The sequence below is a fragment of the Erpetoichthys calabaricus genome, chromosome 17 (assembly GCF_900747795.2).
Source record: "Erpetoichthys calabaricus chromosome 17, fErpCal1.3, whole genome shotgun sequence".
Lineage (NCBI taxonomy): Eukaryota > Metazoa > Chordata > Cladistia > Polypteriformes > Polypteridae > Erpetoichthys > Erpetoichthys calabaricus.
Genome location: NC_041410.2, coordinates 83,233,177 through 83,251,919, shown reverse-complemented (window position 1 = coordinate 83,251,919; position 18,743 = coordinate 83,233,177). Strand labels below are relative to the sequence as shown.

The 18,743-nt window shown below is 41.9% G+C and overlaps 1 protein-coding gene across 3 annotated transcripts in view; it reads right to left on the bottom strand.

Annotated features, from left to right (window-relative positions):
* Window positions 1-18,743, bottom strand: part of LOC114667287 (proto-oncogene vav-like) — a 151,720-nt gene that overhangs the window by 43,723 nt on the left and 89,254 nt on the right. For all 3 annotated transcript variants that reach the window (XM_028822540.2, XM_028822541.2, XM_028822542.2), the window contains exons 8-16: window positions 16,387-16,490; window positions 11,927-12,026; window positions 10,362-10,457; window positions 10,182-10,250; window positions 7,767-7,853; window positions 4,483-4,565; window positions 2,469-2,604; window positions 735-844; window positions 539-640 (exon numbers count right to left, since the gene is read on the bottom strand). In XM_028822540.2, coding sequence (XP_028678373.1) covers window positions 539-640; window positions 735-844; window positions 2,469-2,604; window positions 4,483-4,565; window positions 7,767-7,853; window positions 10,182-10,250; window positions 10,362-10,457; window positions 11,927-12,026; window positions 16,387-16,490 — 887 coding nt within the window. The remainder of the gene's footprint in view (window positions 1-538; window positions 641-734; window positions 845-2,468; window positions 2,605-4,482; window positions 4,566-7,766; window positions 7,854-10,181; window positions 10,251-10,361; window positions 10,458-11,926; window positions 12,027-16,386; window positions 16,491-18,743) is intronic.

Here is an 18,743-nt window from a genome sequence, read left to right as displayed (position 1 = left end):
TGACATTAAATGGTATAAAGTTGATCAATTTGCCTTTATCTCTCCATCTCCCTCTCATCATCTGGCTATGAAAGTAGCCATAGTGAGACCAGCGCGTGGCCTGTTTCAATACTCCATTTAAAGACCATGTGGTATCAAAGCAAGCTAGAGTGAAGATAAGCCGAGAGCCGCCTGTGGACACAAGATTGACTGTTACTTAGACTGTAAGGGGCGTATTGTTCAACAATATTCACATTGCATTCTGCTTCCTTAATATTTCTGTCCATTTTGTCAATAATTCATAAATTAGATGTGTAACTTACTGTATGTAACTCCTGCCTGTTCCTTTATTCTGTCTAATTGCCTGACGTTACAGATGTAGAAGGGAAGTGGGCAGGAAGTGCTACAGTACCTGACCACAGAGTGATAAGTGTGTGGGGTTTTAGACATTTAGACACAATAAAGAGTGTAAAAGGGGAACATAGGATCACCATAAGACCCTACACGATAAAACACAACCATGTATCGTTCTGTTTTTGTTACAGATGTATTCACATACCTTAGGAGCATCTGACAGCCCTTACAAGATGTGGTGTTCTCAAAGCAGTGCATCTGGAAGTCGTGACCATTTGCCGTGTGGTTTTCAGGGTACATATTGGACCTGCAGACAAAAACAAAATGACAACCTTTAGAAGATGAGAAGAACCCAGCAGGCTTGGCTTTGATCTCTGAGCTCCTCTCCTCGTAGAGCTTACAAGGCCATTTCAAACTGCTCCAGCCACTTCTTCTTCAGTTCCTTGGTTTTAAAGAACAGATCATAGTCGTGTTGTCCATACGTGTCGATCAACTTGAAGGAATGGGCCCACTACAGGAAAGAAAAGGGTATCGGTGAGTAATATAGAGTTTCATTTTGTAGCGTTATTAATTACCAACAGCAAATTAAATCCAGACTTAAACATTTAAATCATGATTAGCCTCAGAGTGTAAGAAGCAAGTGAAAACAATTCTAGTTAATGTGCCATTTAAAAGTGAACAGTGTCACACATGTGCGCTAGGGAGGCAGTCCAAGGACTCAAATCGGGGCACTGAGACGCAAGACCAAGGGTTGGCGTTGAGTATTAATGCCTTTTCTCCTCTCTCTACAGAACATCTGAAGAAAAGACCACCTAAACCAATCATTTCTACCTGTTCCTGACCTTACTTCTACCCCCTGCTGCTGATGACATCACTACCAGCACCCTCAGATGACCTCACGCCACTTCCTTCCTACAAACACACCATTCCTATTCCTCTGCTATAAAAGCCTGCTGTGTTCACTTGACATCAGTCCCAGTTTTTGGAACTCGGAGATCAGTCTCAATTGATTACTCTTCATACTACACAATAGACGGGGTGGATCCCCAACTGTTTTGAATTTTATTATAACAGGTAATGATGTTGAAGTGCACGACCCTGACAGAGTAAAGGCGCCCAAGCTTGAGCAGTTAAGACATCATTCAGGTGTTTAAAACACTCAAAGGCATTGACAAGGCCAACCTAAAAGAATTCCTTCAGGTTTTAAAGATTCGGATGCGCAAAATACCACGTAGTGCATTTTTGTCAACTGGTATTTATTTTGAAAAAGCAAGAAAACAAAAGTTTGGCTGAAGGCATCCGTGTTGTTTTTCTGAATGTTTTACTGGAACGTGGTCAACTCAGGTGTAACATCATTCCCAGCTCCGATATCCAGCATCCAAGGTAAATGCTACTCAGCCTTAGTCACCTCCCAGACCAAAGCCCTTCTTACTCAGTTACTCGATTTGGCTGAATGGCCAACTCTAGAAAGAGTTCCCATCTCGTCTTTTCTGCTGATTTGATTGTTGTGCGTAAGTAGAAAACTCATTTGCATTTTCCATTGCATGCTAAATCGATGTGAATGCTATCGGTGTCTGAACGCCTCCGAATATTGTCTGTGTTATCCATCGCCGGCTCGTTTACAGATTTTTTTTTAATGTAGTCAAGTGCCACCAAATCGTGATCCATATTAATTCAGGTATAAATGGAAGTAGTTTGCTTTACCTATAGATTCTCTCCTTTTTTTGGACTGACACCCTCACTCAACTTTATGTACTAGTCCTGTGGCTGCTGGTAGCTTCCCTAACTCACTACAATGTCCAAGAAAAGAAAAGCTGATTAAAAGGAAAGACAGTTTCAAGAGAGACGCCACGATGATTAAACAATTGCAATGAGCTGAGAGATTCCTGTGTGTCTTGTTAGTTAAGACAAAGTGACAGCAGCAGTTTGATGATGTATTACAGCCAACGTCCAGTACATAAAATGTGATTATTGTTCTGCAATAAAATTAAGTTTGACACTGCTGTGATAGATAGATAGATAGATAGATAGATAGATAGATAGATAGATAGATAGATAGATAATTTTGAAGAAAAATTTTAAAATATAATTTTAATAGTAGTAACCCTGTTCAGGGTCTTCAGAGAGATGAATACCTTCTTGCTGTCCCTGTCTCCAGAAGAATCATCTCTCACTTGATAATACTGTAGACTGATGATCTCCTTCAGGTCCATGTTATCACCGGTCTTGCGTTTGCACACAAACATGGCTTTGTCAAAGAGGAATGCATATCTGCATGAGAAACATATTACGTTCAGTCTTTCTCTGGTTGAATTGAGAATCTAAAATGCACAGAAACTCCACCTGATCATGTGATTGATAGAAAGAAAAGTTTTTTGAAAATCACATCATGAAAGACTTTAAAAAACTGAAAGTAAAGCCATTTTATTCATCTTCTTAAACCCCAGCCCAGCATTAGGTGGGATCCCACCCACATCATTGCAGTACACACTTATGCATCCACAGGCCCATCCAGCTCATTAGAGGACAAAGTCACGCATGCACATACAGTGCATCCAGAAAGTATTCACAGCGCATCACTTTTTCCACATTTTGTTATGTTACAGCCTTATTCCAAAATGGATTAAATTCATTTTTTCCTCACAATTCTACACACAACACCCCATAATGACAACATGAAAAAATGGATTGCGTTAAAAAAATGGTTTAGTTGCCTCACATTTTTATGCAATCGTCTTGTTCGCCCCACTGAATTAAAGCTGAAAGTCTGCACTTCAACTGCATCTGAGCTGTTTCATTTAAAATTCATTGTGGTAATGTACACAACCAAAATGAGAAAAAAGTTGTCTCTGTCCAAATATTTATGGACCTAACTGTAGATAGATAGATAGATAGATAGATAGATAGATAGATAGATAGATAGATAGATAGATAGATAGATAGATAGATAGATAGATACTTTATTGATCCCAAGGGGAAATCCAAGTAAAAGTAGTCAAGAATCAATTATATCAAGTTAAATACAAACATTTAAATACTGTAAACAGAAATAACAAATACTTTGCAAATAATACCATTGCAGTACACTGGGATTGGAATCTTACAGACCAATTCTAGTCATGTAGATGGTGCATACAATAATGCCAGTGCAGTGAGAACTGTGCAATGATACTACTACCAAAGGGACAGGTGGCTCATAATATTAAAGTGACAGATAATAAAGCAACTTCATTTTTATTGATATAAAATAAAATACAGTGACATGGCATATGCCGAAACGGTAATAATGAATGAAAAGAAAAAAGAAAAGTTATACAGTAGTGACCAAGTAGTGAGCTATCAGAGGTAGTTCATAGCTAATACAACTAATATACCTTCTGAGCAGAGAAGGAGCATCAGGTTCAGAACTCAATGTTGGGAAGAGTTAAAGAGTCTAATGGCACTGGGTACAGAAGTGCCCTTTGTATCTGTACGTATTGCAGCTCTGTGATAGCAGCCTACCATTAAACAAACTCCTCTGCTTAATTATGGTGGTGTATAGTGAGTGTCGTTCATTGTCCATAATAGACAGCAGCTTGCATAGTGTCCTCCTCTCCGCCACCCTCACCAGAGAGTCCTTTTCCAATCACAGATCCTGTTCAAATGATCAGCTTGTCAATACAATCAGCAGCTCTTTTCTTCAGGCTTTTCCAGTGATTTTCAGCTGTATCCTAGTCGATTTTTTATATCGTGTTGTCACGTCTGTGGACCACTCTCCGGGCTCATCTTAACTGTGTACTACCACTCCGGGAGGGGGCGCTAGCACTAATCTTCTTTTTGGTTTCAATATAATCACCACGTTTAACTGCCTATTGTAGGCTTGGTGTCCCGTTATTATCACGGAAGAGGAACAAGGGTAGCGGTTAGTTGGAACCCATTATTATAAGAAATAGTCAGCAGCAAGTAACTGCTGACCTGATCTGACCAATTTTGCAGCATAATGGGACATCATTACAGCATTGTCCACTTGTATTCTCCATTGGGGGAAAACAAAAACAAAACCTTACCAGACTAATATGGTTTTGCAACTGGGAAATAAGGAAAAACACTCAAAATCACGTTTTTCTTAATTATGAAACCAATTATTATTTAAAGGACTTTTCCTCCTACCTGTCTTGCTTTGATCGTTTTTCTCCATAGATCTTCAGCTCCCCATCGATTTTTGGTCTTCCGAATTCTGCTAGAGATTGGGTCTATAAAGAGAATAACAACACTGTAAGAAGCACCACTGTGATCTTCCTTTTTCCTTTGAGCATTTCGTGAAAGGTCTATGGAACTGATGAATCCTGGCCAGGTTATTTGTGAATTTATTTTTTCCACTAAAAAGACCTCTTCTGGCAGATGGTGTGGCCCACTAGTGGATACGGTTTAGACTATAAATCACAAGGAATACGCTGTCCACAGCAGTGTCTCCCAGTTAAGCTGAGTTCACGTCACGTCATCTGCTGAGGCTCACTTGTAGGAAAATGTGAACAAGTGAACATTTACAGTTTCATTTAAAGTGTCTTAACTATTGTTATACACATGTGGGCTCAAATAAATGTATTTCCCTGCTGCACCGGGGGTTGGCACTGCCCTCTAACTCTTTCTCTCTTTGTCTTGCAGACCAGCAGAAGATACCTCAGCCTATCCCCTCTCTGTTCCTCAGAAGTTGCCTTCCAATATCATCACTTCCTCTTTCACCCCTCAAGATCCCGCCTTACCATGACATCATTTCCTCTTCCTGTCCCCAGGATTCCACCCTTCAATCTCCATCACTTCCGAGACTCACCTCTTCCTGTCTGTTTCTGTCTGCGCATGGGAGGCAGCTAAAAGGAGCAACAGATGGTAATTTCACGCCAGGCCGGGGGGTGGCAGGGTGTGCCAACTCTTTCTCTATTAACTCTACAGACCAAACATGTGAAACTCTGCCTGGGTATGATGATGTCACTTCCGGTTTCGCCCCTGACCTCACCTCCGGTTCCGGCTACCCCAAGAATGTCAGTTCTGGTTTTGGCCCCCCAAGCACATCACTTCTGCTTCTTTGTCCAGCACTTTGGCACAACCTCCGTTGTTTTAAATATGCATTAATAAATAAATAATCTAATCTCAACCAGAGTGATCTTCATGTTCTTGGGCACCTCTCTCCCATGATTGCTTAGTTTAGTCAGGTGACCAGCTCGAGAAAGAGTTGTAGTTGCCGGATGCTTCTCCCATTTAAGAATTGTGGAGGCCACTGTGCTTTTGGGAACCTTAAATGCTACAGAAATGTTCTTGTAGCCTTCTCAAGATAAGTACCTCAACAGAATCCTGCCTCCGAGGTCTATGGGCAATTCCTGCAACCTCATGGCTTGGTTTCTGCTTAGCTGTGGGACCTTCCATAGACAGGTGTGTGTCTTTCCTAATCAGGTTCAAGCACTTGAAGGTTGGATGATGTGGAGATAGTGAATCAGGAAGTGCAACAGATTAGCAAGGAGGAATTAAGGACAGCTATGAAGAGGATGACGAATGGAAAGGCTGTTGGTCCAGATGACATAACTGTGGTGTTTAGGAGAGATGGCAGTGGAGTTTTCAACCAGATTGTTTAATGGAATCTTGGAAAGTGAGAGGATGGCTGAGGAGTGCAGAAGAAGTGTTCTGGTGCCGATTTTTAAGAATAAGAGGGATGTGCAGAGTTGTAGTAACTACAGGGGAATAAAATTGATGAGCCACAGAATGAAGTCATGGGAAAGAGTAGTGAAAGCTCAGTTAAGAAGTGAGGTGATGATTAGTGAGCAGCAGTTTGGTTTCATGCCAAGAAAGAGCACCACAGATGTGATGTTTGCTCCGAGGATGTTGTTGGAAAAGTATAGAGAAGGCCAGAAGGAGTTACATTGTGTCTTTGTGGACCTGGAGAAAGCATATGACAGAGTACCTTGAGAGGAACTGTGGTATTGTATGAGGAAGTCGGGAGTGGCAGAGAAGTATGTAAGAGTTGTACAGGATATGTACGAGAGAAGTGTGACAGTGGTGAGGTCTGCGTTAGGAGTGATGGATGCATTCAAGGTGGATGTGTTATTACATCAGGGATCGACTCTGAGCCCTTTCTTATTTGCAATGGTGATGGACAGGTTGACAGATGAGATTAGACAGGAGTCCCCGTGAACTATGATGTTTGCTGATGACATTGTGATCTGTAGCAAGAGTAGGGAGCAGGTTAAGGAGACCCTGGAGTGGCGGAGATGTGCTCTAGAGAGGAGAGGAATGAAGGTCAGTAGGACCACCACGACAGAATACATGTGTGAATGAGAGGGAGGTAAGTGGAATGATGATGATGCAGGGAGTAGAGTTGGTGAAGATGGATGAGTTTAAATACTTAGGATCAACAGTACAGAGTAATAGGGATTGTGGAAGAGAAGTGAAGAAGAAAGTGCAATCAGGGTGGAATGGGTGGAGAAGAGTGTCAGGAGTGATTTGTGACAGACGGGTACCAGCAAGTGTGAAAGGGAAGGTCTACAGGACGGTAGTGAGACCAGCTATGTTATATGGGTTGGAGACGGTGGCACTGACCAGAAAGCAGGAGACAGAGCTGGAGATAGCAGAGTTAAAGATGCTAAGATTTGCATTGGGTGTGATGAGGATGGACAGGATTAGAAATGAGGACATCAGAGGGTCAGCTCAGGTTGGATGGTTGAGAGACAAAGACAGAGAGGCGAGATTGCGTTGGTTTGGACATGTGCAGAGGAGAGATGCTGGGTATATTGGGAGAAGGATGCTAAGGATAGAGCTGCTAGGCAAGAGGAAAAGAGGAAGGCCTAAGAGAAGGTTTATGGATGTGGTGAAAGAGGACATGCAGGTGACGGGTGTAACAGAGCAAGACAACGAGGACAGGAAGATATGTAAAAAGATGATCTGCTGTGGCAACCCCTAACGGGAGCAGTCGAAAGAAAAAGAAGAAGAAAGTGACAGATAAGCTCAAGCAATTGAATTGACTACAGGTGGACTTCAAACAAGGTGTAGAAACATGTCAAAGATTATCAATACAAGGAGGTGCACCTCAACCAAATATCAGGTGTCATAGCAAAGGGTCTGAATATTTGTGTCAATGATAGTTCAGTTTTCATGTTTAATACATTTGGGGTATTGAGAGTTCCTTGATGAGGTCAAAAATGTAGGCTGCCACATAAGAAAATGTGAAAATATTGAAGGGGTCTGAATACCTTCTGAATTCATCGTTCATAAAATCAAAGGGTCAGTTGTCATCACTACACGAAGCCCCTTCATGTACTGTAGCTGCCTTTGGTTCAGTTCCTTTTGTTTTAATAAAAAGACTTGCTGTACGGTTTGTTGGGAATTGGGTAAATGTATTTATAATCATTATTGGTTTATTTTCTTTGAACTCCTGATCAGAACTCTTACTTGATTTTTTTTCTTACCAGATTTTCAATGGACAACTGGAAAGCTGTGATCTGCTTGAGGATTTCATTATCTCTCTTGACTTCATTGACACACTGAGCCAAGTCCTGCAGAAGAGAAAGGTGGCTGTTTTTATACATTTTGTTTAAACAAATGTACAGTTCTGATCTACCAAGGAAGTAAACAAGTCACCGTGTACCTCTTAGCACACCTGAATGTTTGAAACAACCCTGCAGAAATCACCAGAATTTCTGAAGCCCTTACCTCAAATGTGACATGAGTGCCAAATAAAAGATTGCCATCGGAAAGTTTTCAGAAGTACATGAAGATCTTTTTTTTAAGGTAAGTGATCTGAATTTGATGTTTGTGGTCAAACAGATCGTCAAAGCATCCACCCGTCTACTAAATATGATTTGAGGGTTGCAGACAGCTGGAGCCTATCTGAGCAGCACTGACTATAAAACAGGTGGCAACTCAGGGTGGGCTCCAGACCATCACAAGCACACACACACACACACATACCATACCAATATAAAAGTCATCAATTTACTTAATCTACATTCCATGTTTTTGATTGAAGAGCATAGCAGACACAAGAAGAACATGTAACCTCCACACAAAGCTAGGACTGTGAAGCTGTGAGGCAGCAACATTGACCACTGCATCACTATATAGTAGAGTAAAACATATCTAAACGTCCGTTATATTTTTTTTTTTTAGATTGCCAGAGGAACGCTTTCAAAATATATGTCTTAAAATTGTCCGATAAAGGAGATTCTAAGAGAAGGACTTGAGCAGAAAATATCACTCTAATGCAGATGATATGGTACTGTATATATCAGACCCACAAAATTCTGTGCCAGCAGTCCAAAAAGCATTAGCAGATTTTCAAAAGATATCAGGACTCAAAATCAATTTGAATAAAAGTGTGCTCTTTCCAGTGACCTCTGGACTGGATATTCCATTCTTCCATCCATCCATCCATCCATTGTCCAGCCCGCTATATCCAAACCACAGGGTCACGGGAGGTCTGCTGGAGTCAATCCCAGCCAACACAGGGAGCAAGGCAGGAAACAAACCCTGGGCAGGGAGCCAGCACACCGCAGGACTGGATACTTTGTCATTTATTTTAGAAGACCACTTTAAATATCTACAGTTAATATCACAAGCAAATACGGCTCTTTTTCAACAAAATCTTTCTGTCTGCCTGGAAAAAAATTAAAGGAGATGTGAATAGTTGGTCTACCCTTCTGTCTTACATTAGTAGGGAGAATCAACATTGTTAAGGTGACCATCCTTCCCAAGCTTCTCTTCCTATTTCAAAGCCTCCCTATATACATTAACAAATCATTCTTTAAGACATTACACTCAATCTTAACTTAATTTATTTGAAATTCGAAACTTGCATGCATCCAGAGGGTGACTCCATAATGAACTAAAGCAGAAGGTGGCATAGCACTACCTAACTTTCAATTCTATTACTGGGTGGCAAATATACAAGCTATAAAGATCTGGACATTAACCCAAATTATGAATATATACATGCCTGGTTTGCAATAGAATTAAAATCTTGCAGTACTTTTGTATATTCCCTGCTCTATGCTCTGGTTAATACAAATTCCTGTCAATACACTTATATTCCAATTGACCTTCATTCTCTAAGAATATGGAACCAATATAGGAAACACTTGAAGACAGAGAAGCTCTTATCTGTTGCATCTCTACATGACAATCACCTTTTTCCACCCTCTCGAACATACGCTCTATTTAATGTCTGGAAATTTGAGCAATCAAAAATGAACTCCTTGATTATTCAAGCAGCGCTCAGAACAACAATTCATCATGAGCAATCCGATAGGCAAAATGCAGTGAGGTGCAGGTGGTCTACCACAAGAGGACTCATATAGTTCAGGACTTCATAATGAGGTATGTAAGGGCAATTGGTCTGTAGTCATTAGGTGAAGAGGTACCTGCCATCTTTGAAAATAGAACAATGTAAGGTATTTAACGTAGCACACTTAGTGACAGACTGAACAAGTTAGAGAGGACACCACAAAGTTGGTTAGCACAGGACTTAAGAACTCGAGGACTGACTCCATCTAGCCCCACAACTTTTCCAATGTGAAGTCTCTTCACTTGGTCATCAGTTACAGACATCCCATACTGATGGTCACAGTCAGGCTCAATTTTGGCCATTCCAGTTAAAGTGGTGAGGAATAAAATATGTACAGGGAGTTGTTGATGCAGTAGAGATGGTGGTGGCGAGACTGGCCATTAGAAGAAGATAGTAGTAGGAGGGGAAAAATCAGTATGTCCTGGTTGACACAAGTAGATTTATCCCTGGAGCTGATATAGCCACCTATCACACTGGGACATTGAAATTACATTTGATGCCTTCACCAAATAAAAAAATAAATTCAAAACATAACACTTACTCTCATAGCATCCAGGGCTGAACGCAAATTCTCCTTGTCAGTTGCATCTGTTGTATGTTTAACAAGTTCCTGTGAAACACAGAAAAGGGAGCAGAAGAAAATTATAGGTGAAGTCCAAAATATTAAAACATACTAAAAATATTCAAGCATTACATTCTTTAAGTTCTTAAAATCTCCTACCTGCAATAGAAGGTGATATTTGAGAACACGTTGCATTGGAACCATCAGAAGGTCACGAAGTGTAAACCTACCATTGTTGGCTCTTTTGGAGCATTCCTGAGAAAGAGAAATAGGAGATAAATTAGATGTAGCTGACAAGTGACAGATAGATAGATAGATAGATAGATAGATAGATAGATAGATAGATAGATAGATAGATAGATAGATAGATAGATAGATAGATAGATAGATAGATAGATAGATAGATAGATAGATAGATAGATAGATAGATAGATAGATAGATAGATAGATAGATAGATAGATAGATAGATAGATGCTTGCAGTATGTGTTACACTGGCATCACTGTTTCATTCATCTGTTGCTGCATACTTTAACCAATGTGGCAGCTGGCAACCAAGCAAAGGCAGCCGGTGGTGGCCATCTTCCATCAGCTGTCTTTACACAACCAACAGTGACCGTTTTCAATCAGCCGTCTTCGCTCAGCCAGTGGCAGCCCTGTTCGCGCATCCGGCAGCAGCTGAGCAGTTGGCGGTGACAGTGGTCACAATTTGCAGCAACAGACTCCTGAAACAGCAACACCAGTGTAACACCAAATGCCAGCAGCATACTGTTAGCAAATAGAGCTGAACTATAATGTAACAGGGGGTTTTGTCAACGTTCACAGCTGATTATCACCCTCTACCCCTGGATGTCGATTAATGTCGACATGCCCCTCAACTTTATGTATAGACGTATGTCAACACCCACCCTGAAAGAGTAAAGATATAGATATAATGCAATTTAAGATATTTCAAACACATTTTAAGATATATACAATACAGTTTAAGGTAATCTTATTAAATACATACACTACCGGTCAAAAGTTTTAGAACACCTCAGTTGTTCTTCAAATTTAATCAGTTGAAATAAAGGTAAGCAGTAAACTGCCAGAGGTTTAATTTTAAAGTTTAGGGTTAGCAAAAGCTGAAAAAAGGGAAATATCAGTGTATTATAAATGGGCCTTCTTAAGGGAATATCTAATAGGATACAACCTGCAGATGTTCTGCAGAAATTCAAGTAAATTAAGCCTTGCAAGCTGAATCAAACAATTTGCACAGGTGTCCCAACTGCTGTTGATTACTTAAAAACCTTCTGTATGTCTAAAAGCAGAGTTGGAACAGACTGTGTTGACCGTTAGTGTTTCCAGATATCTTAAAGTAGTTTCCTGTCCATTTATTTAGGTATCTGAAATGAATTTAATAACATTGTGCTCATTCTGAAATATATCAAATTTATTTCAAGATATCTTAAAATAGGCAGAAAGTCCCACTGAAACAATAGGAAGGTTCACAGGAAGCAACTTCAAGATATCTCTATTCAAGATTTTTCTTCTGCTTGCCATACAATATGCTGCTTTTGGTTTGCAAACGTTTTAAACATGGTCCTTTAAGAGATGGATTGAACGAGGTTAGTGGTTCAAGATAAAACATTAGATGGATATTTTGCAACAAAATCAGAGAAAAACACATCAACCCAAACTCTCAGTCCGTAGATCCCAACGACAGACTATCATTTCATCACTAACCTCCAGCTTTAAGCGCACATCTTCTCTCAAACTGGCCACCTTGTCTAGATGTTTGGTTGCTGTTTCCACTTGGCTGCAGTATCTGCCATAGGGTAATAACCTAAAAAATGAAAGACATACTTGATCAAAATTAGAGAGGATAGATAGATAGATAGATAGATAGATAGATAGATAGATAGATAGATAGATAGATAGATAGATAGATAGATAGATAGATAGATAGATAGATAGATAGATAGATAGATAGATAGATAGATAGATAGATAGATAGAGGAGTCAGATGAGGTGGCTCGGGCATCTGATCAGGATGCCTCCTGGACGCCTCCCTGGTGAGGTGTTCCGGGCACGTTCAACCGGGAGGAGTCCCCAGGACTCGCTGGAGGGACTATGTCTCATGGCTGGCCTGGGAACACCTTGGGATTCTCCCGGAAGAGCTAGAAGAAGTGGCCGGAGAGAGGGAAGTCTGGGCATCTCTGCTCAAGCTGCTGCCCCCGCGACCTGACCTCGGATAAGCGGAAGAGGATGGATGGATACTTGATCAAAAAGCAGCAATGGAAAAAGCAGCAGATTGTCTTTAATTTTTGCCTTTCTCTCTAGCTTACCACGTAGGAGAAGTATGTTTTCTGTCCTCTTGTAGCTAAAGGTACATCAATGAAAACAATGCCAGGAAGGGCATCCTTCCATCCATCTACTAGCTTGGTCACTCCCGATTCAGCATCTTTTGTCGAAACATTCAGTTGTACCCTTGCCCATCCACTCCTCATTCTTTCCATCTTTTGGTTTATCCACTTATTTGAGTCATTCTTCATGGAGGTCACAAAACATTCAATTATTTTTTTGGTACTGCATTTCTGTACCAGTTCGCCCTATATGGAGTGGTGGCTCTGAGGCTAGGGATCTGTGTTGCCATTCGGAAGGTTGATGGTTCAAATCCCATGAACACCAGATGTGATTCTACTCAATTGGGCCCTTAACCGGCAATCACTTTGCCCTGGGTATGACGTTAGCAAGCAGGGTCTCCAACTAACAGTGAAAACTTCGGGGTTGGTGGCAGGATTGGCACTTCAGTCATCGTAAAAAAAAAAACTCCCACTGTTCCAGTGTGGTGCTGAGGTGTCACCCGCTGCACTCGGGTCCCAATTTGGGTTATTTGATGGGTGTGGTAATGCTCTATCAGTGCATACTCCCAACCTATTTTGTACAGAATGATATTTGTTCTTTGATAAGTGGGCCACATTTTAAAACGGATGACACATTTTGTGGTAAATATCGAGGTGGTACGTTGTTTGTTGCTCATCAATATAACGCGCTTCTTCCTTATAAGAAAACATCCTCTCCGTTGCACGCTTTTACTTATTTTATTTATTTATTTATTTATTTTTTTGCAGGGAAAAATCTGCTGAATGCAAAAAAGCAAGGAAATGGTTTGTGTGCTGAAATCTGTTTCACAGGGCACAGATAGGCAACGCTGCTAGGCTTCCTGAGCAGGCCCACCACAGCTGCCAGACTTGTGACAAATTTGGAAATGCGGCTAACATCGCAGCAAGTCTCTGTGTTTTTGGGAGCCTTCACAAAAAGTAGTTTTACATAACAACAGAGTTTATGGGCCTTTGAGAAATGGAAGCCCAGACAAACACACACCTAAAGTGAAAGAAATGATTCTTGTGGGAAATTTGTCAGCAGAAATAAAGGGTCCAGGTCAAAAAAGGGTGCAGGTCAAAAGTCTTGGAGGTCGGAGGCGGCCGTCAGTCGGACACACAGCTCAGTGAGTAACATAATGTAACAGAAAGCAGCAAAGGCTTTCTTAAATAAATTCGTAACATGAAAAAAACACTTAGAGGGTAAGTTGAAGGATATCATCTGCCATTTTTAGCCAATCTGAGCTACCTCTTCATCCAGCAGCCATATCACATCCACTTCAGATGAGGTCACCCCCTTGAAGCTAAGCATGGTCAGGCCCAGCTAGTACTTGGATAGGAGACCATCTAGGAAAAGCTTGGGTTGCTGCTGGAAGAGGTGATGGTGAGGCCAGCTGGGGGTGCCTACCCTGTGATCTGAATGTGGATCCCGATGCCCCAGTGCATTAAAAATGAGACATAAAATTGAAGTCCTAACTCTCATTAAAGATCCCTGGGCATCCTTCATAAAGTGTAGGGTGTATCCCAATATCCAGCCTAAATTGTCCTCCATGGCCTGGTCATTCAGGCCCCCTAATCATCCCCTGTCTCTAACTGGCCATCTCTCTCACCACTTCACCACCTAACAGCTCGTGTATGGTGAGCATACCGGTGCAAAAATGGCTGCTGTCACATCATGCAGGTGAGTGCTACACATTGGTTGTGGTTGAAGTGACTCCCCACTCACTGCGTAAAGCACTTTGAGAGTAGTGAGAAAAGCACTACAGAAATGTAAAGAATTAATTATTGGGCTCTGCTTGTGATCTTGAACTATTCCTTGAGGTTTATATTTTTATGCCCCTCCTATCTATGATCTCTTATGAAATCCAGATCATTTCTTCAGTGCTGTCATGTGGGGTCAACAAACATCAGTCCAGTAACAATTACAGAGCGGCCTATTTACCAGATCCCCCGTCTAAGGTGCCCATGTTCTCTCAGAACAGCCTGAACTCTAAGGAAACTGACTGAACAAGGTGCTGAAAGTTCAGCAGAGCAATGCTGGCCCATGACACCTCTAATGAGGTCCATAGCTGGTGGTAGAGAGTGCTAATCATTACAGTTCAATTCCTGTCATCTGATTTCATCAAGTTCTGGTGACTGAAGAACACAGTTAAGTTGAATTCAATATTGTGTCCTTAGCCTTGTCTCATAGGCCATTCTCCTGATCAAAAGTCACATTTATAGTTGAGTACATCATTTATTGGACATGACTAAGAATGATGTTCCAACACCCTGTGCCAATCCTGTGCTAATACCGAGAAAGACAATATGGGTGCCGTGAAGACAGATCCACCTCCATTATGCCACCATCACTAGCCTGCATTGTCTTCACGTTGTAGGCTGATTCATGGAGTTTTCAACATGATAAAGAGACTTAACAGTCACGTTATCGAACTTTTCTAGTGATTAACACTTGCATATTTCATTTATTTACTCTTAGCGAGTTAGAGGCACGCCCCCCATTGGCTGCTAGTCATGTGGACTGATATCCCCAGTGACTCTGTGACTCACACAACAGAATCAAGTCATTGGGATGGGCTCTGTGTGTGGGCTCAGTCGGAAGGATAATGCATTGTGGCGGATGGCCGGGGTCCATACCTGGCTGGGACGACCCTTCAGTATATGTTCAGGGGGAGTAGCCATGGACTTTGCAATACCTCCCCCTGGATGCTAGATGGCAGCCTCCCTGAGTTGGAGCGGCGCCTCAGTTTCCTGCAGGGCTCCATGGGAATTGGAGTTTGGTGCAGCCCTGTTGGGTCCCACAGGCGCTGCCAGAGGGTGCTGAACCTGGGACTCCTGAGCCCTTATGGGCAGCTTATTTGCCATACCCGGAAGAGTAGCCGGAACTCGGCAGTCAACCACCTGGAGCACTTCCAGGTGGACAATAAAAGGGGCCTGCAGCCACCACTCAAAGAGTCAGGAGGAGCGGTGGTGCTTTTGTGTGCTTTGGGACTGTGTTGTACCTGTGGGACACGGGGAAGATGTGCTCCACAGGAGAAGAAAAATAAAAAGTGCCTCCGGTCTGAGTCTGTGTTGGGTCAGGCACCTATATAGCGCCTTTGTTACAGCATAATTGGTCCAATGCTTCGTGTTTTACACACCACAACAGAAAACAGCAAAAAAACAAAGGGCAGTGACGGCAGCTCAATTTGCCATACGTATAACACAGGCACGGTCGGGCAACATGCCACTGGCTATCAGAAAATGGGGGATGCCGAGCTCACAATACTTTGGAAATGTCCCAAAAAATAGGAAGACCAGGTATAAAAATGGCTGTCTTTTCTAAAGAGCTCATACAATATTTCTGTTAAACCCCTTAAATTAAAGCTGAAAGTCTGCATTTTGATCACATTTTGATTGTGTTGTTTCACATTCATTGTGGTGGCACACAGAGCAAAAAAGTATGAAAATTGTGTCACTGTCCAAATACTTATGGACATGACTGTATTGGCTCTATGTGGGCAGCTAACAATGGCCCAACTGGGATTTGCACATCGGGGCAACAATGGCCCCTAAACACTGGCTCAGTGAGGTCAAGCAGACATTTGTCACCCACTGAAATTTCTCTTCATGCAATGTGACATCGTCAGACAACACAATAACAGTCATCAAGTTTGACATCCCCTCTTACTACACCGGGAGAATTTTACTGTTATCATCATCATCCTCATTTCTTTAGAAGGCCCCTTTGCAGAAGCAACTATCCACAAATTCCAAACAAAGATACGGATATCAGAGTAAAAATTATTTTTTGTGACTTTGAAGGTACCATGTCATACTAACCTTTCCTTGTAATTGATGAAAACTTGGTAAAGATTCTCTGCATTGTAATTCTGAAGAGAACCTCTGACGTCTTCCAATAAGCTTTGGTGTGTTTTCAGTAACTCCTGTAAGAACCAAGAATTAGAGAGTGATTTCTTTCCCTGTTTCTGGATTATACTTTCCCAAATGTTGACAGTCACAATGGTTTTCATTATGGAAGCTGAAGGTGATGCAGCTCTCAGTAATTATGTCAATGGTAGCTGTGAAGCATATTAAATAATCAGCTCAGTTATTTGAACTCTCTTAGCTTGTTTTAGAGCTACACAAATCCAGGTGCCATATTAGAAATAAAAATCTCAAAGCAGAAATGGAGCACCCATCCATAACATGCTGTAATTTCTCACACCACACCAATTTATATTGATCAGTTAAGCCAAAGCCGATTGACTGGGCTAGGGGTTGAATCCAATCTTCTCTAGGAAGTACGGGACCACTGTGGGGTAACTAAAGTGCTGCTTCCTATCAAGCACGTGACATGCTAGTCAAGTTGCATTTTCTTCTTTAAGCTTTCTCCAAATCTGAGGCCTTGGTCTTCAGTAGGAAAAAGGTGGACTGTCTTCTCTGAGTGGGAGGTGAGTTACTACCTCAAGTGGAGACGTTTAACTACCTCGAGGTCTTGTTCACAAGTGACGGGAAAAGGGACGGTGAGATCGACAGAGCACATTAACGAGGTCGCTATAGCGATCTGTAGTGGTGAAGAAGGAGCTGAGATAGAATGCAAAGTTCTCGATTTACCAGTCCATCTACGACCCCCACCCTCAGCTATGGTCATGAGCTTTGGGTAATGACCGAAAGAATGAGATGGTGGGTACAAGTGGTCATAATGAGCTCTCTCCACAGGGTATCTGGTCTCTCCCTTAGAGACAGGATAAGAAGCGCAGACATCCGGGAGAGGTTCGGAGTAGAGCTGCTGATCCTCCACTTTGAGAGGAGCTACTTGAAGAAGTTCGAGCATCTGATACAGACGCCTCCCTGTGGAGATTTTATGGGCATGACTAGTTGAGAGGAGACCCCCAGGGAAGACCCAGGGCTTGCTAGGAGGATTATATTTGGCCTTTGGGATGCAGAGTATGGCTGGGGAAAAGGACGTAAGGGCCTCGCTGAAAAGACTGTTGTTCCCATCGTCCAGCTTCAGATAAGTGGTGGAAAATGAATGAATGAATGAATGAATGAATGAAAATTTTCTCTGAGGGGTATCCAAATGTGAAGGGCTTTATATAAAAGGAAAAACTCAATTTGTCTGATGTGGAAACCTCAAGGCTGAAGTTTCCAGTCACAACCCTGACCCAAACAGTGGCGTCAGTCAGTAAACCTTGTAAAAGATGTATTGTTGCAAACAATGTACTCTACACCCACTGAGCAAACTATTAGGAACACCTGCACGCCTGCTCAGCTTAGCCAATCACGTGGCAGCAGCACAATGCATAAAAATCATGCAGATGCAGCTCAGGAGGTCCACTTAATGTCCACATCACACACCAGAATGAGGGAACAATGTGATCTCAGTGACTTCGACCGTGGCATGATTGTTGGTACCAGGCGGCTGGTTTGAGTTGTTCTGTAACTGCAAATCACCTGGGATTTTCACACAAGACAGCCTATAGAGTTTATTCAGAATGGTGTGAAAAATAAAAACATCCAGTGAGTGGCAGAAACACCTTCTTGGTGAGAAAGAGGAGATGGCCAGACTGATTTGAGCTGACAGAAAGGCTATGGGAACTCTCATAACCACCATGTACAACTGTAGTGAGCAGAACAGCATCTCGGAATGCACAACACGTCAAACCTTGAGAAGATGTGCTACAACAGTACAGTAGAAGACCAATTTGGATTCCATTCCTGTTGGTCAGGAAAAACTGGATGGCTGAAGACTTGAAAAAAGTAGCCTTGGTCTATTGAATCTCGATTTCTACTGAGGCGCACAGATGGTTGGGTCAGAAATAATAACAATAATGCATTTTATTTACTTTTCCCATCAGCGTGAATCCAAGCATCCAACCTGAACTTCTGTCAACGGTCCAGGTTGGTATTGGTTGAGTTGAAATGGGGTGGGGAATGTTTGCTTGGCATCCTTTGGGCTCATTATTACATAAATCAATCATCGCTGGAATGCCACGGCCTATTTGTGTATTGTTGCTGATCAAGTACATCTCTTCTAAGCCACAGTTTATTCTAATGGATACTTCCAACATGATAACGCACCACATCACAAAGCAAGGGTTGTCTCAAAGCGGTGTAATGAACATGTCAATGAGTTCTGTGGTCTTCAGTGGCCTTCCCATTCACCAAATCTGAATCCAGTAGAAAATCATTGGGAT